The following is a 23,787-nucleotide window of genomic DNA, read 5'->3' on the forward strand; positions in this document are numbered from 1 at the left end:
AATCCTGGCTTTTGTGTTTTATTTCCCATGTTTCTTTTTCTGTATGCTGCAAGCAGCAAAATGCTGCTGATTTGCCCCATTTACATGCATGGTTATCACAGCTACATCTGCTTGTGCTTCTCTAGGAGCGGCCTATATATCCAGCCTTGCATCTCAGCTGCAGCTGTACTTTTTCCATCAGACAAAAGGTTCCTGTGTTGGCATCGCATATATCAGCCTGTGTCCCCTTCCTCTCCCACACCCCTCTTGGTGCTTGTGCTGCCAGCTCTGTGTCACAGCTCCCCTTTGAATCCCTGTTAGGAGATTTGGGGGTGGGGAAGAGGTGGTCTGGCAGTACCTGCCCCTTGCTGCCTAGCCTGGAAACCCTGAAAGCAGGCCCTCCCAGGGTGACGTGAATGTGTGTCTTACACAGACACAAAATTAGACATCGTTTAAGACTTGAGCCACTGTAACCAAGTGGGAAGAGGGTTTCTGTGTCACTGAGGTGAAGAAAAAGGTCATTTTTGAAACATTTGTCAGTAGGAAGTCAGACCCTTTCTGTTCTTTCTGTTCATTTATAGATTCTGGCATAATAGAGAGGAAACAAAGTACTCTATATTTAGCTGATAGCTCCCACCTTCTTTTTCTATCAGCAGGAGCTTGTCTTACCTCTCGGCAGTAGGTCCACGATCATTTCTGTGCGGTCCTGCAGTCTGCAGAGTAGGTGTACAGCCTCTGAGAAGAGAGCTAGTGTATATGATAGAAGAGTCAGCAGACCTTTTGCAAATGCTAACCATAGGAGGAAGATTAGCATTTGTGAATTAGCATCAAAAGGAAAATTGCCTCTAAATTTGTTTCCTCTACAGGGAAAAAGCATTCTCTTTGTTCTTGCATGCCAGAAGAATTAGGGAGAAATCCTGGCTCCAGGATTCTGCAGCCACCAGCAGAATTCACATTCATGTCTTAATGCTAGGTTTTCCCCTTTAATTAATCTTTCTTCGAAGAGTATCCTATAAATCCTTTACATGTACAAATTGCTGTCTGTTCCCATGACCCGTTGGTTAAAGTTTATGGAAACAAAGCACATTGTTTGAAGGAAGAAGCTCTGCCTTAAGAGTACAGGTTTTGATGTGAGCCTTTACTATTAAAACAGTTCTTGACTTCTAATATATTTGGAAGAATTTACTTGAGAAAGGATAAACACGTAATTTGTTGAATAACTTGGTAGCTTGGGGTTGAATGAGTGAAACAGTTGCATTTAAAAGACATCAAAGCTTTTTGTGATTGAGATTTAAAAATATAGTAGTAGCTAGATACTTAGATCTTTTTCACACCAAAAGTAAATTAACTTGTTTGTAGTTGCTCTTGGAACAAACTGAAACTTTGAATGAATTAAGAGGATGCAAGTCTGAACAGCACAGACATAACACCTTGATCCCAGTCAGTTCGAGGGGGGGACATACTGTGTAACTGTACTTTGTCTGGAGTTGCAGGGCAAAGACATGTACCTTATACTGGAAAATGACATGCTGAACCTGATTGACCCCATGGACCGCACAGTTCTTCATTCGCAGCCCATTGTGAGCATCAGAGTCTGGGGCGTGGGTCGTGACAACGGCCGGTGAGTTTTCGCTCTCCTTATCCCTTTTGACTTGGTGCTATTTCTGTGTGCTGATACAGAGTACACACACACCCGCAGCAAGTTAGGTATCAAAGCTATTCATTTGATTGAGTAACTATGTCCCAGGGGCTATGAGAGGATGGGTAAATGCTTTTTTTTTCTTCCTGGTATTACTTTTAAAAATCTCTGCTTTTCATAGTTTATCACTTACATGATGTTTTGCTAAACCTGTATTGAGCAAACTTTTCAGAGTAATTCAGCCAGGTGCATAAAACTGCACATGCAACACTATTTTGTTTCATATATATATATATATAAAAAATACTTCTTTTATATAAAACCGTATTTTCAAATATGTCCTGTAATATGCGTCTCCTGGCTATGTGAAAGCATCTCTTCCTGCTGGTCCAAGTTAAATGCGCTACTTACACTCTGACTGTATGCATGTGTTTCTACTTTCTTGGGATATTTGATTTGATGGAGAAAAAAGTTGGATTGAGGGAAGAGTAGTAGTTTTAAGCCATTACTATTACTTAAAGATCTTGATGCAAGAAAATTCCTAAGGGTGTTGCAAAAAACTGAGGTTTGTCGCTGAAATCTGACTGTGAGCTGAGGTTCTTCTGTGCTGCAGGGAGCAGGCAGGAGTACGTGCTAAAGGCCTTCCTGCCCTGGAGCCAGTCTTTCCTTAGCTTTCGTTCCTGACTGGTCTTCTTTTGGTAGCATCCTTCTTTGTCATGTAATATTGCTGTGGGAACAGGATTGTGAAGGTGACTTATTTAGAGTGGGACAGCGAGCTGTCTCCCTGTCCCATTGAGCATTTTGATATATCAAAAACATTGCCATTCACATTGCGTAATTCCAGGATCTTTGGACAGTACCCATCCTGACGCATGGGTAGTAAGGATTCAATAACGCTAACAAGCTGCTGCTTTTTGTGTCCGTGTTTGATTATTGAGATATTTGCAATAGTAGGGTTTGTTTTGGTTTGGTGGGGTTTTTTTTGTCTCTGACTTTTGATGGGAAATGTCATTTTGGACCTGAAAAATCTTTCCCAGTAAAAGATTTTCTGAAACTTCTTTAATCCCCTGCCAAAGTTTCCGATTATCTCTGGCTAAATTTCCAAAAGGAAAAGTGACCCAATTCCATCTTTCTAAATTTTTTACTTCTATAAATGACTGATGGTTGGGGTCTTTTTCACTGTTTTTGGCAGATTTTTGGGAGATCTAAAAGGGGCAAATCCAGTTTGAAATTATGGGAAGTAAAAAGGTTTTAACTTCTTATGAATAAACTATTACAGTGCTTTGCCTCAGAAAATGAGTGCATTGCACATTTCCCTTCAAGTCAGATTTTGTAGTAGCTTGCTTTGGTCAGGAAGTAAAATAGAGCCTCTTAAGGGGCACATAAATGTGATGCAGCTTTACAGAGTAAAGGAAGCCAGCTTTGCTTTTGTTAATTTTTTTGAAGCATTTACAGTTCTTCTTTCAAATATTTACATTTCTTTGGAAAATAAAATCATTCCATTATGTTCTTTAGAAAATAAAATAATGAGTCACATTTCTCCAGGCTGAGTACCTGCTTCTCCTAAAGACAGAACTGGTCATAGAAACATCAATGTTGAAAGGGGGCATTTAAGAGAAATGTGCCTTTCCTATTCTTAGCCCTTCATAAGAATTTTGATAGACGCTTCTACAGAAATCTTGTGTCTGGTATGACTTTCAGGACTGGAGCCCACTTTTTTTGAAATTTAATTTCTTTAACATTTTATTGACCCATTAAAAAAAATAAGGTTGTAGGAAAAGCAGTGTAGCCATTATTTGTAAGTGAACTCAGACTGCATGTGATGTTAAATAGCAGAAGATCCAAAAGACAAGCAGAAAGAACAAACTTATGACTGAGTAATCAGATGTACAATGTATTTTGGGCATAGAGAGGTTCAGTGTAGGAAACATGCTTTGAAGGGTAGCATAAATGATGTAGCATTTTCTGAAGAAGCACTAACACACAAGAAAAAAGCATTTGGTGACAGCAGAACCCAAGCTGAGAAAACCGTATTGTTGAGCTGGAAATTGCACTGCATCTGTTTTCATGTATACATTAGCATGCAGTCCTTGGGCTCATCCTGGCAAAATTACCTATTGGTCCCGAGGTGAGAAACACCAGAGCCATTCACTGACTGCAAAAGCAACTTTCCCTGATCATGAGTTTGCCGTCGTCAGAGAAAAGTGAGGGGATTGCATTGCTGCTTTGATGGATTAATTGTCGAGGAAGTTGATGAAATCCCTGTTTCTGGGATGCAACTCTTCCAGAAGTTGTTGCACATGAATTTTGTTAATTAGCTACATCTTGTGGTCCAAGAGCCCATATAATAAAATATGTTGGATTTGTTGTGAAGGGCAGTGTTTCAATTTTAAAGTATTGTAGAAATACATGTTTTCCTCTATTTTGAGCTATTTGAACCCCATAATGATCTGCAGGTCGTCCTTTTAAACTCTGTTTTGCTTGTAGTAATTTGTTTGCGTAGATTTTGCTTTGGATGATGAAAAGGTTTTCTAACGACACCTGACCAGATGATTTTCTAAGCTATGCCATAGATTGGTGAAATAGAGATCTGCTGATGAAGGTTTCATCTGAGGACGTGTCTGCTAACTCACCTCAGGCAGAAACATCTTCTGGGAGGCTGTAATCACTCTCTCCATACGTTACACTATTATCCTGACCTCTAGAGTTTCTTTTTTTAACAGTTCTGTGATAAGCTAAGGCTTTATCATTTTGTAGACTTAGGCTGTTTGGTGATTTTGTGTTTTGAAAGGTAGCATCCATTGTTTTCAATTAATCAGTCAGTAAAATGTGTTCAACCTTAAGAAAGGCTGGAGCGCCTTTGTAAAATTGTGATCAAAAGCAGGTTCCCACAAACTGGTGGTTATGCATGTATATATGAGTATGTATATGTGTAGACTCTGAGCTCCTATGTTTGATCCATGTATATGGGCATTAAAGGAAAATAAATGTACTGTATCTGTCCAGCCTTTTGGCAGACTTGGTTTCTTAGGTGATAGCATGTGAATTTTAAAAGCCACTGTCCTCTGTACAGTCTTCCTTTCCTGCTGTACTGAAAACAGAGCCATGACAATTCATTTAGTATTATTCGTAAATAAGAAAAGTCCTTGCGCTTGTTTAAATAGTTTGATTTCAACATCAGTAAGGTCATTGTCACATGGAGGATTTGTGGTATCACAGGTGTATCAGTGAATAATGTCAGTGCTGTGTTTGCTTCTTAACAAGCCACCCATTACATGTTTTTTTTCAGGGCTTTTAAAAGCATGTTGGAAAATATTAGCCTAGTGAAGCTATAAAAGGATTGTTCTTTTCCCTTGCAAGCTGCAGGACTGTACATTAATCATTCCTCACGTTGGGTTTTGTCTCCCCTTCTCAACTGCTGGTGCGTGCCCTTTGCTTTCTGAGCAGCTCACTAACAAGGAAGAGAGAAAAGGTAATGGCTCATCAATTTTATAAAAGAGTTTCCGTTAGCACATTTCCCTGAATCCCCCTTTATCTTCATTGCTTTTCCACCAATCCAAAGCCCGCCTCAACTTTTAAAACATCTATGGGACTTTAATTGCCTGAAAGATCAGTTTCTTCTCTCCTGGTGTCTCCATACAACAGCAGTATATTCCAGCTGAAAAATTCAGTGGGTTGCTGGCCAGGAGGGCTGCAGGTGGGTTCAGGAGACAGTTTTGATGGGACAGAATATGGAACTGGTTACGGGATGATGTGGGCACCTGGCATGTTGGGCAAAACACATAGCATGTGTCTTTGTTCATCCACTAGCTTTGTCACCACATAGTGCAGGTTTGTTTTCTTTGCATAGTTTGTGTGTTTCCCTGGCAGGCTGAGGAGGTAGTGCAGTTGCTCTTGGTTCTTAAGTGATGGAGAGGCAGATTCTCTGGTATTCGAGTTTTCTGATTGTAGGCTCTCTGACTAGACATTGTGAAAGCATTGCACTCCCTCCTTTGCCCTAATAATCCCCATTTTGTCAGATGGGGGGGGGGATCTTTTCATCTGCGTGGATGTCCATTGCCCTGCTTCTTTGAACTGCTGCTGTGTTTCTTCTGCCTAGACATCAGGGAATACAATGAGGCTCAGAATAAAAAAGGGGAGAAAGGCGGAGAGGACAACTAGATTGAAGAAAGTAAGACAATGCACACACCAAAGATGAGGCTCAAGCTGCCTCAAAAAGGGAGAGCAGACAGCTAAGTGGATAGACGCCACAAGTCAGATGGACATAATCCTGTAAGGCTGGAAGAGAAGAAAGTCCTAACAACAAAACAGAAATTACCTGAGCTGTGTTATCTCAGGAGCTGTTGGGGCAAGAGCTGAGAAAACTATTGGGGTGATGCGAGTGAGAAAATGGGACAAATCTGTGGAATATGTGGAGGAAATGGTGTAGAAAGATGGCTCAGATTGCTCAGAATATGGGGAATTAAAAATAGTATCCTATCTTGCTGTTTCAACATGCTGCAGGTTGAGTGCCTGTCTCGTGAGGTTATGATCTGTATTTCCTAGCTGAGACTGTGTACTTATAGATATTACCTTACTTGACCATGTCTATCATATGGACATGAGATTTTAGGAGGGATACCTGACCTTAATTAGACAATTAAAAGCTAAGAGAAGTACGGACAATAAATGCAAGTTTAGTGTGGTTGGGATATCCTGTTGTATCTGTAATTTATCATTCCTCTTTTCAGAAAGTATTTTGTATACAAGCAACACACCATCAGGCTCCAGTGATGCAGTGTGGCTTACAGCTGCATCATTCAGGGAGGTGTTTAAGGTCTTTTGTAGATTGCCTTCCCTTTGAGGCAATGATTGAATGTGCTCTGAGATTGAGTCTTTCTCCGATTCTGTGAGAGAAGCTTATCAAGCTGTACAAGATAATGAATAATAAACTTTCTCTTCTGCGTTAAAGAGACATGGTCAAGAAAAGCAGAAAATAAAATAAATTAAAACTGAGATGGTGTTTGCACCTGCTCTTCTGGAAAGATAACACCCTTCAAAGAATGTGTAATTCCAGCTGAACTCTTCAAACTCCGGGACACCATTAATCAATATTGCCTGTTCCCCTCGGTCCCTGTAACCTTGGAATAAGGACAAAACATACTGTGAGGAATCGCGTAAATAGAGCATAGGTGAGGGATTACACTGGAGGAAAAGGATTTTACTGGCTTTTCTGGCCCATATTCTTAGCTGGTTTTTTAGAGCAATCTTTTGCTTTCTCCTTTTCCTTAAGCCAACTGCATCTGAATATCATTTTCTGTATGTTTTGGTAGCATTTTCCCTTCTCACTAAGAAATAGTTTAGGTGATTATTTATACAAAACTTCCCATTTATTTCCATAAGGCCTGACATTACTGTTTGCAAGTGCAGCGTGTTCTAGGAGGGGGTAATGAAACAATACAGCTGTGAAAGGGGAGATCCAGTCAATCTTACAGAATTAATGTGTTTTCAAGAAAATATGGTTAAGTGCAAAAAGCTATATGTGTGCATTTTTACTTCGATTAATAAAACTGGTTTATTTTAATTTCGGGATTTAACATTGAAGACATGGTAGACTGAAGATGCATTGAAATAGGCCCGTATTAACTTAAAATAAGCACCCATAGTTTTGCACCAGTAAATGGTTTTGTATCAGTAGTGGCTTCAACTGTGTTAGGGCAACATCCCTCTATCCTTTCTGCCTAATGCCACTAATGAGATGAAAAATGATTACATGTGACAGTGAGGGATTTTTCTGTGTTAAGGATGTGGCTTGTGAGCAGCTCAGGCGCTTATGAATGATGGATTCACCCTTTGATAGCAGCTGAGAAAAAAGGATATGCTTAGGGAGAATTTTGGCCATGGAGCTATAGATATTTGGTAACCTTTGAAAAGCTTAAATGCAGAAACAGCAGCTGAGAAGCATAGTAGCAGTAGATTAGCACAAGTGCAGAGCTCCCTCAAGGAGCAAGGGAATTGGGACAAACACGGAAGAGGAGAATTGTAAGGATTTCTGTGAGAGAGGGGGACAGGAACAGAGAAGCCCATGAAGGACAGCTCAGGGTAGTGCTGAGGCATTTGCTTAAAGAAATGGGGAAAATGGCAGGAGGCTTCCTTTCCTATTAGGAAAAACAACCAGACAAGCATTTAAAATGTGTCACTTGCTCTGCTAGTGGCTTGAGCATGGCAACAAACGCTTAGTTACCTTAAACAGAACCCTGTTTAAGTATTTTATTGTAGAATGTGTTTACTATTCTATATTTGTTTTCAGGAAATAATGGAAAATATTGCATATAATTTGGGAATTGTATCTAGTGTTTCTTCTGGGAGGCAGGCTTTTTAAATAGCACTTGGAATTGTTCAACTGCAAAGCTTTCAGTTAAGACAAATGATATGTCTAAACCTGGACTACAGATAACCACTGCGGTGTAGTCAAGTTGTCTCAATTAATAAAAAAGATGGCGTATTCACTGAGTCCTTGGCTTAAAGTCGTTCTACAAATTTGTGCTAGAACATCTCAACACATTCACTACCATTCCAGCTATTAAACTCAAACACTTTAGGATACAACTAGGGTAATCGGTGAATAGCAGCGGCTATCGCACAGGTCCCTCAAGAACAGCCTGAGCTGCCTGTGAAAGTGTCTGCGGCTCAGGAGAGCTACTGACTGCCAGTTTGGGGTGGAAATCTGATGCTTTCTTCTGTTCTTTTCACTGTATGTTAATCAAGCAGACGCTAAGTCCAGGCTGGATTCCTATATTTAACTGCTGCTTTAACTCTGTGGCAAAACAGTGATGCAAGTGATGCAAAAAGCAGCTGCTCTCTGGCACCATAGCTGTGAGCAGAAAACATCTTGCTCCCAGGCTCTCCACAGCCCTCCTCGTTTTCAACAGCTAGTTAGCAGCTGTGGTCTTAACTGATAATCAAAGGTGGTTTAAACTTACCTTATTTACTTTGCCTGGTCATGCACTTGGGTGCATACACATCTGTTGCTTCCTCTCAGCAGAGGGTATGCTAACAGAAAATAACATCCTCCGTCCCAAACCAGTCGGAGTCGATTCAAGGTGCCTGCCTTTCTTTCACCTCCTTCATCTTCAGCAGCACTGAAGTTAGACTCTTAGTTACACATCTCTCAGATGACATGTCAACGGCAGGGACTGTGTAGAGAGGGAGTCACCTATGGAATAAATTTTCACAAGAGAATTAGGCTTTGACAGCCTTATGAAGGCTGTCAAATAATATCAATTCTATAACACTTTTCTTAAAAAAAAAAAAACAAAAACAAAACAAAAAAACCAAAACCCGAAACTTTACTGTATTCTTTCATTCTCTTCTTAAGACCTTGTCTAATCTAAGGTCTCTGTAGCAGATGAGAGAAAACCAAATTAGTCCACTAGTGATCTCACTTTGCTAGTCTAATGTATATTGAAGCTGCTCAGTTACTAATAAGGTAGGCGTATAAAAAACCTTTGAGGAGAAAAGCCACAGAGAGCATAGACCACTGAAGAAAAGAGCAGTGTTTTAAGAAGATAATTTGGAATGTGCCCCTAAAATATAAGAGGATGCTCTTGCTATCAACTTACCACTTCAATTATTTAAATGTTGCATCTGCCTCGGGATGCTTTCCCATGTTTGATACTAGCTGATTGCAATTCAAATATTTATATGCAGTACATTTTATGTAAATCATAGCATATACTGTCTTATCCATTACATGTATTTAGAAAGCATTTTCACTTCAGGCTTTTAATTCTGAGGATGGTATGTTGGCTTCTTTCCTAACATTGGCTCCACCAGGGAAAAGGGCCTTTGTTTGTCAGTGGTATTCAGCACAATTTGCCCTCTGGCAATGGAGGTAGATGGCCTACTAAAGTCTCTTTGATACTTGCAGATTGATTAGCAAAAACTTAAACACTAATTTGAGCAAACTAAAAGATTTTTTTCAACAATAATTCAAGTGTCTTAAACATTTAGGGTTTTTTTTACTGACTGACTTGTTTTTGTATTTAGAAACTGTTACATGAACATCTGTATTTTTTCAAGAAGAAACTTGTGCTTAATGACATTGAAAAATCTGTGTGCTTTATATCTTTCGTGATGATGGTCTGCTTCACATCAATGCTATTCATCTTAATGCCATAACAATAATTTCAATTTATAATTTGAATGATGCATTAAACATAGAACTCAATTGTGTCTAAAATTTCAATATTTTACTGCTTGAAGTTCCCCTTCCCACCTTGATTAATTTCAAAGCTGGCTGGATGTATGCTTGTGTGCCCCCTGAGTCTGACCAAATTCCCCTTATAATTGATGGGAAGTTTTTTATTAACTTCAGCATGAGTTGGGTTAGTCCATAACTTACAGGTGTGGACCTGGAAAGCCTGGATAGTGCTCAGCAAAATCAACGTAATACCTTTGGGAGCAGCAGGATGGTGTAAATGTTATTTCTTTATCAGGGCTAGGGTTCTTCTTCTAGAAGAACAAAATAGCAGGTGGAAAAGTAAGGAGCCTACTACAAACCTTAGAAGAGTATGAGAGTTTGAGGTCTGCAAGGTCAGGCAAGGTAGCTGGCTTCAGTATTTGACCTAGTATTCTGCTGATCTTATGTTTAACATCAGTGAAGTATGTGAATTTTTCCACTTCGGAAAAGAACCTGTGAAAGTGAGCTTGCCTGTGTTCTGGGATACCTGTTACTGACATGTGGCAGTGTTTGGGATGATGCTGTATTTGTCAAGATGCGGAAAGAGGAACTGTAGATTACTGTCATGGTGTAACCCCAGCCAGCAACTAAGCACCACACAGCTGCTTGCTCACTCCCCCCCTGCAGTGGGATGGGGGAGAGAATCAGAAAGGTAAAAGTGAGAAAACTCTTGGGCTGAGATAAGGACATTTTAATAGGTAAGGCAAAAGCTGCGCACGCAAGCAAAGCAAAACAAGGAATTCATTCACCACTTCCCATCGGCAGGCAGGTGTTCAGCCACCTCCAGGAAAGCAGGGCTCCATCACGTGTAACGGTTACTTGGGAAGACACACACCATCACTCCAAACGTCCACCCCCTTCCTTCTTCTTCCCCCAGCTTTATATGCTGAGCATGATGTCATATGGTCTGGGATATCCCTTTGGTCAGCTGGGGTCAGCTGTCCTGGCTGTGTCATCCCCCCCAGCTTCTTGTGCCCCCCCAGCCTGCTCACTGGTGGGGTGGGGTGAGAAGCAGAAAAGGCCTTGGCTCTGTGTAAGCGCTGCTAAGCAGTAACGAAAACATCTCTGTGTCATCAACACTGTTTTCAGCACAAATCCAAAACATAGCCCCACACTAGCTACCATGAAGAGAATTAATTCTATCCCAGCCAAAACCAGAACAAGTACTTAAAGAATAATTTTTCAGTAGCTCAGACTGGAAAGGTCCATCTGGGTTCTTATGGCCTGTCCTCTGCAATTGCAGACAGTCTCATAGCAGTTAAGGTCCTTCTGGCAAGCTGATTGCAGGTGTAGTTCAGTTTGCTAAGGATGTATTGAATTGCTTTTGCTTTGTAGTTGTGTATCATCAGTCTTTCTTCATTGATTAATAAGTTTATTTTCTGCCTGTTCCTTTTGGTGATGTCTGAAGAATCTAAATGAACTTTACATATATATCTCCAACAACATAGATACACATTTAAGATAAAAAGTACCTATACCCACAAGGAAACAGATGCACTAAGGAAGATTCCTTTTTTTGGGGGGGGGGGGGGGCACTGTTGGGTATTTTATTATGAAAATTGCTTTTCATCTCTGCTTTTTGTCAGCTACCATCAGGAGCATAATGAGATGAATTAGACAAAGCAAACTAAGCAATTGCTCGTGCCCTCTATTCATTTATGAAGTACATGCATGGCTTCAAGGGCCTTAGTTTAAAAAACAAACAAAGCTCTTCTGGGATATTGCTAACCCAGGCATTCATAAATGATATATTCATTTAGTCACTTTTGAGCCTTCAGGATTCAAGGTAGTAGTTCAAACTTTCTTCATCCATTCATGAATGCTGGAAGCTTGTTTTGTGGGGTGTGTGGAGATTCTCATATACCTGTCTGAATCCAGGTTTTAAACTTTATGAAATGTTTCTTCACTCATCCTTCACCTTCTCCCCTGTCTTTTTGAAAATAATATGAAATTTCAGATAAATTAGAAGATTTGGCACTGCTGTTGCTGCTTCATAATTTGTGATGAAAGCAGATGATCACAATGATGAGAGGTTTTAAGCTTCTAGGTTGTTAAAGACTAAGCAAAATTGTTGTGCTCTGAGTTTTGCTAAAAGGACTAATTTTTTGTTTCCTGGAAATGTCAAAATGTTTTGCTTCAGGATAGGATGGATGCTTCAGAATAGCAAAAGGCAGGGCAAGCTTGGGAAACGTTTCTCTTCCTGTAGGGCAGAAGTGTAGCTTTGAATGCTGCAGGTGCAGCAGCTGGGATGCAAACCTGCTTCTGCTTTTATCTCAAGTGTAGGACTACAAGTCTACAGGTCTACAAGTGTGAACCAGCAGTCTGAGTGCAGCTGCTAGGGCTAACTACCTCTCCACCTGCAAAAACATACTCTTGGCCTCACAACATGAATTTGTTGCTATATCATTTTCCTTTTGTTCAAACTGAAATAAACTGCAACCTGAATCCAGGTTCCTTACTCATAAACTCATTTTCTTTTTTCCTCAAAATTTTCTGTATGTGAAACCCTTGGATCCAGTCCTTGCACACGCTCAGAGTGAGTATGCAGATCTCAGCCACTGGTAGTGGTTTTGTTTCTTCAGTCCAGCCACAGCTCAGCTGGTATTAACAGGGCTGTGTGTGATGGGATAGTTGGTATTCTGCTCTGAGGTAAACAGCTTCTGGCCATGCAATAGGAATATTTGATGAATTTGGGAAGAACATGATCCTACCCCTGTGTCTTGAGTATAAGCTAATTTCATTTACTCAGATGCTGTTCACTGGCAGTTTAACCAGAGAATTGGGCACATCATCACTGCTGAGCACGTGGAGATCTGCCCAGATTCTTTACGGTGTTAAATATTCACTCCCTGAGTATGAGCTTGGCTGAACCTCATCTCCAGTGAGGAGATGCAGCTTGGGGACATATAACCCAGCTGGGGACCCATCAGAGGGCATCATGTGATAGCTGGGAGAGGCTGGAACAACATGTGTTGTATTTATACACCAGACATGCCCCAAAACACCCCTGCTGCCTTGAATTTGGCACTTTTGGCAGTGCTGGAGTTGAATTTGAGAGCTCTCCTGGGCAGTTTTCACCTTGCCAGCACTGGCTGCTTGTGATGTTTTTGTCAGTGTAAATTTGACCTGTTACCTGCTGCAAGCTCATTTCTTTTGCAGCCTGTAGGTAAACTGCAGTACAAAGATCCCTCCTGCCTGGCGATTTGGCTGCACGCTCACAGAACTGGCTGGCAGTGGGAAATGGGACTAAATTTTTTTCACATGGTTTGTGGTAGCAGTTGTTGCTGGGGAGAGCCTGTCAGCCAAACTCAGGAGCCAATGCTGACTGCTGCAACTTCCATGACTGGTGTCAAAACTTAAGTTATTGATGATTATTCTTTAAAACACAGTTCATGAAAGAAGACTTGTGTGTGAGTTTCACCTTTCATTTTCAGAATACATACATTTGGCCAAGTAAGCTCAAAGGAATCAGAAATCAGATACCACTACCGCCCAAAGCCTTACCTAAAATTTTAAATTCATGTTTGAATTTCACATTTTTGGGTGGGATTGAGGATTGGTAAAGCTAAGTTTGGCCAGAAAGACAAACACAAGGCACAGCTGTAGTAAGTAAGCAGGTTGTGTGTGCACAAATGGGAAAACACTGGGCCCAAACTGCTTTTTCATTTTTAGAAACTGCCTGCTGGCTAAGCCTTAAGAGATTTTCCTGTTGCTGGTAGCAGAGGTAAAGCTGTTGCCCTTTTCATAGACAGCAACTAGAAGCAACAAACTTAGAGGAGCAGAGAGCGTGGGGCAAGGGATAGGGAAGCTGAAACACTGATCATAAATCATTCTATGATTCTGATTTGGAAGGGACCTTAAAGATCATCTAGTTCCAATCTCATAAGCTTCCCCATAAACTCTCAGTCAGCTCCTCATCCATTCCCAGGCAGAGAGAGCCCCATGCTGGTCATTGACATAGAGGGTGACACCCCCTCCTCATCTCCCCTGCCTGTCCTTCCTAAACAGCCTGTATCCTTCCATTCCAGCACTCCAGTCGTAGGACCCATCCCACCATGCCTTGGTGATGCCAATAAGATCATAGCCCTGCAGGTGTGTGCACGCCTCGAACTCATCTGGTTTATTCCCTGTGCTATGTGTGTTTGCATAGAGGCATTTAAGTTGGGCCCCTGATGAAGTTGACTTACTGGCTGGAGTGGCTGGAATTCCTTTGTGCTGTTCATCAGGTGCTCTCCTGCTGACCTGTGATCTCTCTCCAGGCTCTGGGCATCTACTGCTGGCAGTGGCATCAAACTGGTAGGAGTGGGATGGATTGAGGTTCCCCTCGCCCGGCAACTTTAGTTTAAAGGCCTCTTCACCACCTTGGCAAGCCTATGACTGAAGATGCTCTTCCCCTTCTCTGACGGACCCTGTTAGCCCCCAGTAGACCAGGTTTCTCAAAGCAAGTCCCATGGTCTAAGTAGCCAAACCCTTGGCTGTGGCACCAGTCCTGTAACCATTTGTTGATTCGCCAGATTCAACTGGTCCTTTCAAACACCTTCCCTTTGACCAGGAGGACTGATGAAAAATACCAGGGCTAGTTATTTCACAACAACAGAGCCAGCATGTTTGTATCTAGCCATATCGTTACTGAAAGGTGTACAGGCAGTAAGTTTTGCATGTACCACATACCAAAATCAAAACCAACACAGGATTGGAATTCAGTTCCAGCTCATTTACTGGATAGCCAGGTAAAAACTTGAAGACTGGGACATAGTTTTAATTATACTTATTTTGACAGGTTTCCAAAGTTCTGCTGAATCTCTTTTCTTGTACTGAAGAGAGGTTCAGGGAAGAGTGGTTCTCTCCCACAAACTGTTCCAGCATATTAAAACGGCAAAGTTTGGCTTCTCTCCTTAGAAGCCTTTTAAGTCGGAGTGTGACATTGTTCTCACAAGTGCTGTCGTTTGGCCAGCTGGAAGTCTACCATATCCCCTTCTATGCGATTTGCTGAGAGTGAAAGAGGAGAACAGCAATGGAGAGGGTAGTTGTCATAGTTATCAGATTAATTCTGTCTTCATTTGCAAGTTTAAACAAGTTATGTTGAACGCGTATTGGAACCTGGATTAAAAATGTAATGCGTGTGTATCTTACAGCATTTAACCAGTTTCAGGTGCCCTTTTTCTTGCCCATAAAATGCCCCTTTCTTTCCCCCCCAAGTAAGTTCCACAGTTGTCAAGACTATCAAGAACTTACTTGTTTGCTTCAGTGCAAAAATTATTATATAGACTTGAATTCTTGTTAGCGCTGGGTATCCAGCACATCCAAGAAAGAAGGAGTTGGATCTGTTTCTTCTTAGGCAGCATCAACAGATTTGTTTACTAAATTCCAACCTGTTACTCCTGTGGAAATCAGCAGAAAGCTTTCGGGATGGCACAGGTTGCTGCTCGAGCGTAACTGGTCCTGCCAAACCTTGATGATAAGCAGGAGGGAAGGAAGGAAGGAACCTCACTAGACTCTCAGGGTATATTTAGGCAGTGTACAAACATCCTGCTCCCAATGCATCTGTGTGGCTGGAAGAAGTGACTGCCAGAAAACTGTCCTTAACTGCTTTTCACCCTCTCAAATCTGCTGGTAGAAATACCCGTGGTCGCGTTCCCTGCCCTGCTTTCACTCATGTTGAGCTTGGCTAGTTTAAAGAGGCTGGTTGGTGGGCATTTGCCGTGTTGGCTCGTTTTCCTTGGAGAGGGCAGGGTGTGATCCCACGAGCAGCTCCACTGGCAGGTTTGAAGGAGCAAGTCCGTTGGGTGGAGAAGAGTGATGTGCAGGATGGTGACCCATGTCTTCGCGCCATTGTGGTTGTTCCTCAGTTGGAGTTTGCTTCCCCCCAGTCCTCCCCTGCATCCAGGAGGGGTGATGTGCAGTGCTGTGGGTAGCTGTGAAAGCTGAACACCCCGGGATGGGGTTTAAGCCCTGCCACGTTTTGAGTGCAGTCCCTGGGGAAGCGGCTCTTTATTGCTGGTTGAGCACGTTTGATGGGGATTTTTTGCCGAATAAAAAACGGAGCTTCAGCAGCATTGTGTTTACTGTCACCCTTAGCACAAGCAACACCTCTAAATTAGATTTACTGTTATTGCATGTGTCAGTTCTGGAAAATCAAATTATTTGGTGTGTTTGTTTTTACAGCTCAAGGATAAATCTCACTTCTAGCATAAGCAGGTGTAATTTCATTGAAGTAAATGCAGTTGTACTTCTGTCTGAATTCTTGGATTTGGCCATAAATCTTTGCTGCCTTTTAAAGAGACTTTCTCAGTTGCATTCAGTTCAGAGTCACACTGTGAAAGCTTTGCACTGGTTTTGGAAAATGGGGAGGGGAAGACTCCCTACGCACTTCAGCCTTCCCCGAAAGATTGCTTCTGTCACAGCAGATTAATCTTGGAAGTTTACAGGCTAGGAGCACCACGCATAGCAGTGAAGATTTGTTAAAGGGGGAAGAGAGGGGCCTCTTCTGCCGGTCAGAGCACGGGGGGGGGGGGAGCGTGGAAATAGTAAAAGCAGTGGGAAGGGAGGAAAAGACACACCCCTGATGGAGCGGTGCCTTCCAGGGAGAAGCACCCACTCGCTCACAGCTGGAGCCGGCGAACACAAGCGTGCACAGTCCGTGAGGAGAGTGGGAGCTGACATGATGTGCTTCAACTCGATACAAAATGAATGAGCTGCTGTTCTCGGGGGTATTCGGCCCCCGTCGGTGAAGTACAAGTACACGGCTGCAGCAAGTACACTTTGCATCATCTGATGCCTAGACACACGCTAGCGGAGACGGGGACCAGGCAGAGCGTTGAGTTGGGTGTTTGTGTATGGCGTTCTTGGCATTAAATTCCTGTTTGCTGCAACAAAAAGGTAAGAAACTTTAAAAGTGACAAGAAAAAAACCTCAACCTCCCCCCCCCCCCCCCAGACAACAGTCTCACGTTAGGAGTAGCCTTTGTCTTGAGCTGTATTTTCAAAGCTATGGTCCATTAGTCTAAAGCTTCTGTGTGGATGCCTGCAAGGCAAATTACAGCTCCTAGTGTGACAAAGGCAAGTCAGATTTCTTTTCTCCAAGAGCTGACACTTAACAACCTTCAGGAGAGCACTGTAGCAGAAATGCTGGACTGTGTGCTGAGCGGTAAGGATTTGATGCTGTTCTCCCTCTCCTTTATCACTGCTCATTTGAGCAGTAAGCTAACTAATGGATCCTGATGATTAATATGTTTGGGGGTCTGTGTCCCGCTCAGAATTGCAGGTTCCTGAACTGGCTGCGGTTACTGGCTGCAAACTGACCAGCCTGATTCTGTAGAGGATGATCATAATTTGTTTTTACTGGTAAAGCTGTGTTAATGGATAAAAAGATGCTGTAGGTAAGAACAGCAGAAACCTCATTTACTGAAGAGAAGAAACTCCTGTGTTTTCCCCCAAACATACAGTGCCTGTATAATTATTTATGTGCAATTCCTAGCTAACTTCTAGCTAGCCAGTCTGGGCTTTCTTCTTTCAGCCCGTAATTGACAATGGAGATTGTGCAATTTGAAATCTTTGTAGAGCTCCAAAAGAAGTAAAAATGTTTAAAGACAGAAGTATTACACTGTATGGAGGGATACACACATGTAAAAATATATTTAGTTGAAGTGAAATGGTTAATGGCTTTTTTGACAGAAGAGGCAACTTCATGATTTAAATGTAATGTATTGCCTTGAGGTCTCTGTGCTTACTTAATCCTATCTGTATTCATAAAGAATTTGCAGCAGGAGAAATTTCATTGATTTGTTAATTGATATATAGCTTTGAATCCTCATTATGCTGGGTGCAGAGGGGAAGGAAGAGAGACAAGCACATTTATCTTTTGCTTTAAACTCAGCAGCTTCACTCTTAAATTAGGTTTCTTGCATGTTATGGAGCCTCATTGCTCTCCCTGTTCTGTGCAGTAATTTTTGCTTTCTTAAAGGATAGCGAACATTGTTGAGTCTTGATCCTCTATCGGAAATATATGAAGTGTTTCATCTCTCAAAACTATGGCTTTAATTATGTTTTTGTAGCTGTTGCCTTGCAGTTAATGTAATTATAACAACTTGTGAGTGAGGAAGAGGATATTATTTAGCCCTGGAGCATTTCTCAGTAAAAATTGGCTTATTTATTTTAGTAGGTTAAAAGAAAGAAAGAGGAAGATAGTGGGGTTTTATTATGTAATACCAGCTAGATCTTTTTATTTTTTTTTTTAAGTACAGGTTAGTTTTCCCTTCTACAACAGTGGACGTATATAAATAAATAGCCTTATCTATGAAGATATTTTAAACACTGATCAATTGGAATACAGATGAGGATCAAACAAACTGCGTGAATTAGTATTTTAGATAATTAAGGTGTGTATTGAAGGTCCATGGTGTTTCTTGTATTGTTACAGTCTGTTGGGTATCCTGTTGAGCAAGGCTTTCTGGTTCACCGTTTGGAGTTTCCTGTGTTTCGTGACATGAAGTAAAACTCTGTTACTGGGGACAAAATTCTGATCTAATTGATATTAGTGCTAGTATTGATTCAACTGCTCTGTATAGCTTTAATTTGTGTTAGAGTGCAGACTTTGCTCCAGTGTAGTTTAAGATAGGCTGAGATAACCTTATTCTCTGGGTAAATTAATCCAGGTCAAAAACTGAAATTTAACAATTCTAAATCGGGGAGTATTAGGTCAGTAAGAAGCATTCAGTTTCATTTCTTCCTATTAGAAAATAACTGGCATGTCCCTGAATTTGGTTTGGTATCTGCCAAGGAAAACAACATCCCCTTTTTTTTTCTGTTGTTGTATTTTGATGTGATATTAAAGCCTTCTCTATATGCTTTAAGAAGTTTCCAAATTGGAAGTATCTTTATGGCTGAATTTAATAATTCTTAAAAAAATTAAAACAGAAAATCTTATATCCAACTGATCTATCTAAAATGGTGGTCTAGTGATTTGGGGAGAAGGTGGCCTGCTGTTCAAAGCTCTTTTCATGCTTCCAGAAAAGTGTTTGTTTTCCCTAACAAGCCAAACGTAACATTTCCTCAGGAAAGGGAAGTGGTCTGCAGTGGTTTATGAAAGATGCCCCTGGTTTACATCAGGAGAGCAGGTACCTGGGGTGACAATGTGCTTCAGGGACTGTAAGTGCGCCCACTTTTTCATCTCAGGTCTTCAGTCACTGTCATTTAGCGTGTGCAGATGAGGGAAACCCTGAAGAAATGGTAAAGTGACCTGAGGTTGCATATTTATGGAGAGGACTTGAAGAATAACAAGGAGCCAGCTTGTCTGTCAGATAGCAGTATGATGTCTAGCACCCAAACTGTTAGTGGGACTTACTGATTCAGGGCTGGTTCTGGTCTTACCAGTACAATTTAGTCTTTACAAAATGTGGATTCATATAATACGTCAGGCTGCCTCATATTTTCTTTTTATTTTAAAAATAGAATCTGACTAGGTTATAGTAGTCTTCATAATATATGATTAGCAACAGAAGGCTAGATCAAGCCATCAATTTTTAAGCAGAAATCTTCTTTGCTACCAGTGGAGAATTGCTTAAAAATTGATGGCACAATCTGGCCCACAATGAACAGGGGATTTCTGCAGAAAGCATTAGTTGTACTTCTACTCAGTCTCTAGGCTGGTAGTGGCAGGGACCTAGAAACTCAAGGCCAGTCTGCTGGAGTAGTCTGATACTTGTTGGAAGACAAAAGGCTTAAGGACTGTTTTTTTAAAAAAAAAAGGTTAAAAAGCTAACAAACCCTTAGAAAAATTATAAACCACAGCTATTTTCCTTTCAGTGAAAGCAACTATATTTCTCTAATGGCATACATAACTGAAGTACATAATCATTCTCTAAGCAACAGAGAGACTTCCAAATGCACAGAAATGAAGGTTGTTACATTTATTTGTTCATGTTATGTTGTTGAGGTGTAACTACATTTTGCATAAACATTTTGCTGCATTAAGTGCTGCTAGACTTTGTAGTTACAAATTAGAAAACCAGAGTAGGGCCTCTTCTATACCTCAGAGGATATGCTTGGGCAAGTACTTATAACTGTAAATAAAGACGAAAGGCTTGTGCCATGCATCATTATTTTTAATCAAGTAAAATGTGTTTTACTCCACTAAAACTCTACAGTAATTGAAAGCAAAGACGTTTCAGTTGGTCATTATGTCTTAGGAAGAGAGGTGGTCAGGGGTGCTGATGAAGGGTGTAGTCCCACGTGAAAATATTTAAGGACTGCGGAGGTTGGAGGGTAGACCTCTGTACTTGCTCAGGGTGTAGGTGAGACCTGGCAGCCTTATTTTTTCTGATCTGCTCAAAAAAGACAACTGGGGAAGTTGCAGTGTTAACTTCTTCACCCTGTTAGCTGAATGATCAGTCACAGAAATGGTTGGGCTGTAGACTTAAATTAACCCTGCCAGGTACAGGGAAGTAGACTCTAAGGCTGTCCCAGGCTCATGTGCAGTGCAGTGCCCCACTAAAAACATGAGCAGAGCATGGGAGCATGACCTTGGTCCTTAAATACCTTTTCGGAGACACCAACAAGAACAAAACTTTTTGGGTTTGTTGGTGTGGTTTGCTCTCCATCACATTGTAGTCTTACAGTGGCCCTTGTTGAAGTAGAAGACACAACAGTAGCAACCTTGGAATATTTGGAGTCCAGGACATCTGTCCCAGTCACCGGGATGGATGGGCGCCAGGGGACCTGAGCTGCCAGGGCTCTCGGCATGTCGTTTCACCCCTGCCAGCCTCCCTCTGCCCAGTGCTGAGACAGACCCATAGGCTGGTCATCTGCATAAGCACAGCATCGCCATGTCCATCTGCACAGCACATCTCCGTCCTGTGCGTTGAGGCATTTCTGTTAGACAGTCACAGGAAAAAAGTTACCCTGGAAAGGACTGCAGTAGGTCACCTAGACCAGCCTCCTGCCCAAAGCCAGGCAGGGTTCAGGATTACCTCGGGGCCATTTCTGGTTGATATTTTCAAAAACCTCCAAGAACAGAGATTGCACAGCCTCTTTGAGTATCTCTCTGGGCTTAGTTGCTTTCTTGGCAAAGAAACTTGGGTTTGCTTTATTTTTTAAACCCTCCCATGAGTGACTGGGCTAAACAAGCCCACCTAGTCTCCAGGCTAAACAAGCATGGTTCCTGCACCTTGGTGGCCCTCGGCTGGACACCATGTACTGGTGGGCCCAAACGTGAATGCAGAAATCCAGATACAGCCTTATGAGTGCCATGTGGTGTTTTTTGGGGGTCAGTGGTGTTACCACTGTGCCTCTCAGTTTATTCACTTCCCAGTGAAACCTCCATTACCCTTCAGCTTGTGGGGTGGGCATTGTATACCAGCCATCCACCTCCAGGATGCAAGTTGCATTAGTCACTGGTGTACAAAACCTGGGGCTGGAAGGAGAAATTGTCTTATACTCAAGCACTGTCACATATTGTGCAGACCTCTCCCGCAGGATGGTGCCCCATGAGTTACACTGCTCTCTGCAACTGTCTTGCCTCCGCTGTGTCCCTGGGCCGGGTACAACCCTCTGCGAGAGGAGTGCGGAGGAAAGGGGTGATGAGGGAGGCGGGCACCATCAGCAGTACTGTGATGCACTGCCTCCAAAGGCACTTACTGGAAAACAACCTGGAAAAAATGGACCTGGCAGAAGTGGTGGGGAGGAGGAAACTGTCGCCCCCTTCCCGAGGAGGCAGCGTCTCCTTGGGGGTCTATCTAGGAGGGGGGCTCCTTTCTCACACCTCTGCAGGCTGGAAGGTCACGGGCTGTTTTCCTCAGAGGTCTTGGCCTTTTCCCCTCAGAAATGAGTCTCAAATCCTGTGTAGCAGCCCTGACACAATTTTCTAGGTATCGTTTTCCTACGTTATTGGCAGGCTCTGGTTTGACCCCTTTTAACTCCGTCAGCTTGGAAAAGGATATGTAGGGCACCATACCGAAGCACTTGCACAGCTGCTCTTGCAGCATTTCTGGCACTTAGAGCCATCAGCAAAATCTGCCATTTGAACTGAAACTTCCTATGTCTGCTTTTTAGCCCTGGGACAAATTTTTTAAAATTTATTTATTTAACTTTAAAGGTAAATCATTTAACCGTATTCGAGTTACCAGAATGTGAAGAGAATACAGGCAAATAGTCTTTTGTGTGAAAATAATTCATAAATTACGAGACGCTTTATGAGGAGATATTGGGTTGATTGGAAAGCTGTAATTAACTGGTTAGAAGCAGGATGCAGCCGCCTTTGATTTGCGTGCATCCCACGGTGTGGGAGTCCCCCAGCTGGAGCCCTGCTCATTCCTCACTGCCTGGGCAAGTCCAGCAGCCCAGCTGCTTGTGTTTTTCTCTCACCTTCCTGAATTTCTTCTGTGCTCTTTTCTTTGTTTGTGCTGGCAGCTGCAATGGTGATTGTTCTATACAATTGTATCTTGCATAACGATAGGGTAATTAACATATCTCCCTTTAAGAGTTTGCACCAGCAGGTCATGTTTTGAGTCTAATGGTTGATTCCAACAACTATTTAGGCTTGAAAAACTTCCAATATTTGCAATACTGAGATCTAATTTTAACCCTTTAATTTATAAAATGTTAGCAGTAGGCATGGTGAAGTTCTTGCTGATTCTGCAAAGCCCAGTAGAAAGCCCATGTAGCTGAAGCGAAGGAATGAGTGGGGTTTTGGCTGGGGAGATCCACGCAGGTCACCAACTGGATATTGAAAAGGGGAAACTCGCAGCTCACTGCATGGAAGGAAGTGGAGCAGAGAGCCCTGTTTCTTCTTCTTTATGATGAGGCTGTCTCACACTTTCATTTCTGGGAAAGTCCATTGCATTTGTAAATATGGGTCTTCTTTCCAACTTGGCTGCTTTCATAGAATCATAAAACAGCCCAGGTTAGGAAGGAACATCAGAAGACGATCTGATGAACCTTTCATGGGAAAGGGAGACTAAATGAGATCTTCTAGCACCCTGTCCCTGGAGAGGTTGTTGCAGTGAATTATTGTTCTTCATGAGGAGCCACATGGAAATTACAAGAGGCAGCGGGTACAAGTTGCACCAGGAGACATATCGTCTTGACATAAGAAAGAAATTAAACCTCTAGCTATGTACGTATGCATCCATGTGTGAGTTGCACTCCTGTGTTGGATGGATGCAATAGTTAACCATATGCACATGTAGTTAAAACCTGGCTCAGGAAGCCTATGTTTATTCCAGATCAACTTGCTAAGCCATTTCAAAGCAACAGATCAATCCCTGTAAGCTTTGCAAGCTTGCTGAAGTGAGATGTTTAATGGGAATTGCATCCCTTCCCTTCAGTGTGCTGTCTTTAATCCTGCCTTTATTACTTGAGATGGGATGATTTTTTCACTCTACTACTTTTTTCTCAGAGTCAGTTACAAACTAGGATGATGTAGGGTCCCACATTTTTCTGCACAGTGCACGAACCTTGCTCGGATGCTCACTGGAGATGAGCCCTTCTTAAAAGAGGGGAGTTGTGAGATACATGCAGAAGGCAGGGGTGGGAGAGTAGGACTAAGCAGCTCTCTTCTGGAGAATGATTATTATCCCTGTAGAGACACTATACATTGCATAAAGTGGCCTCCTGTTTTTAAGGAGGGGTGGGCAGAAGCAGGCGGCAACCCACCTCGTTCCCCAGTGCAGCTAACCCTTTGTGGTAACGTCACGGGAAACCACGTGCTTTCTTCACATGACAGCTCCAGAAGCGCGCGCATACCTGCGCGCTCGCACTGCTGGTGTTTCATGGTGGCTGGCGTGACCTAGAAAGCAGCCAGCTGTGGTGGGTGCTGGGGTCCTGCGGCGAGCCCTCCCGGGGGCTCAGGCAGGGAGCAGGGCAGGCAGAGCAGCTCTGCGGGAAGGGGGGGCAGGGCAGTCCCCAGCTAGGGAAGCTTGTGCCTCTCCTGCCCACCTTCGGGAAAGGGGTGT

At 42.3% G+C, this 23,787-nt stretch overlaps 1 protein-coding gene across 9 annotated transcripts in view; it reads left to right on the forward strand.

Moving 5' to 3' along the window:
- Positions 1 to 23,787, forward strand: part of APBB2 (amyloid beta precursor protein binding family B member 2) — a 201,518-nt gene that overhangs the window by 154,896 nt on the left and 22,835 nt on the right. For 8 of the 9 annotated variants that reach the window (XM_052780182.1, XM_052780184.1, XM_052780188.1 and 5 more), the window contains one exon: positions 1,473 to 1,600. In XM_052780182.1, coding sequence (XP_052636142.1) covers positions 1,473 to 1,600 — 128 coding nt within the window. Of the gene's footprint in view, positions 1 to 1,472; positions 1,601 to 16,362; positions 16,719 to 23,787 lie in introns of those variants that run through there. The other variant, XM_052780191.1, reaches the window with a different exon arrangement.

This window comes from Harpia harpyja, chromosome 2, assembly GCF_026419915.1.
Source record: "Harpia harpyja isolate bHarHar1 chromosome 2, bHarHar1 primary haplotype, whole genome shotgun sequence".
NCBI lineage: Eukaryota > Metazoa > Chordata > Aves > Accipitriformes > Accipitridae > Harpia > Harpia harpyja.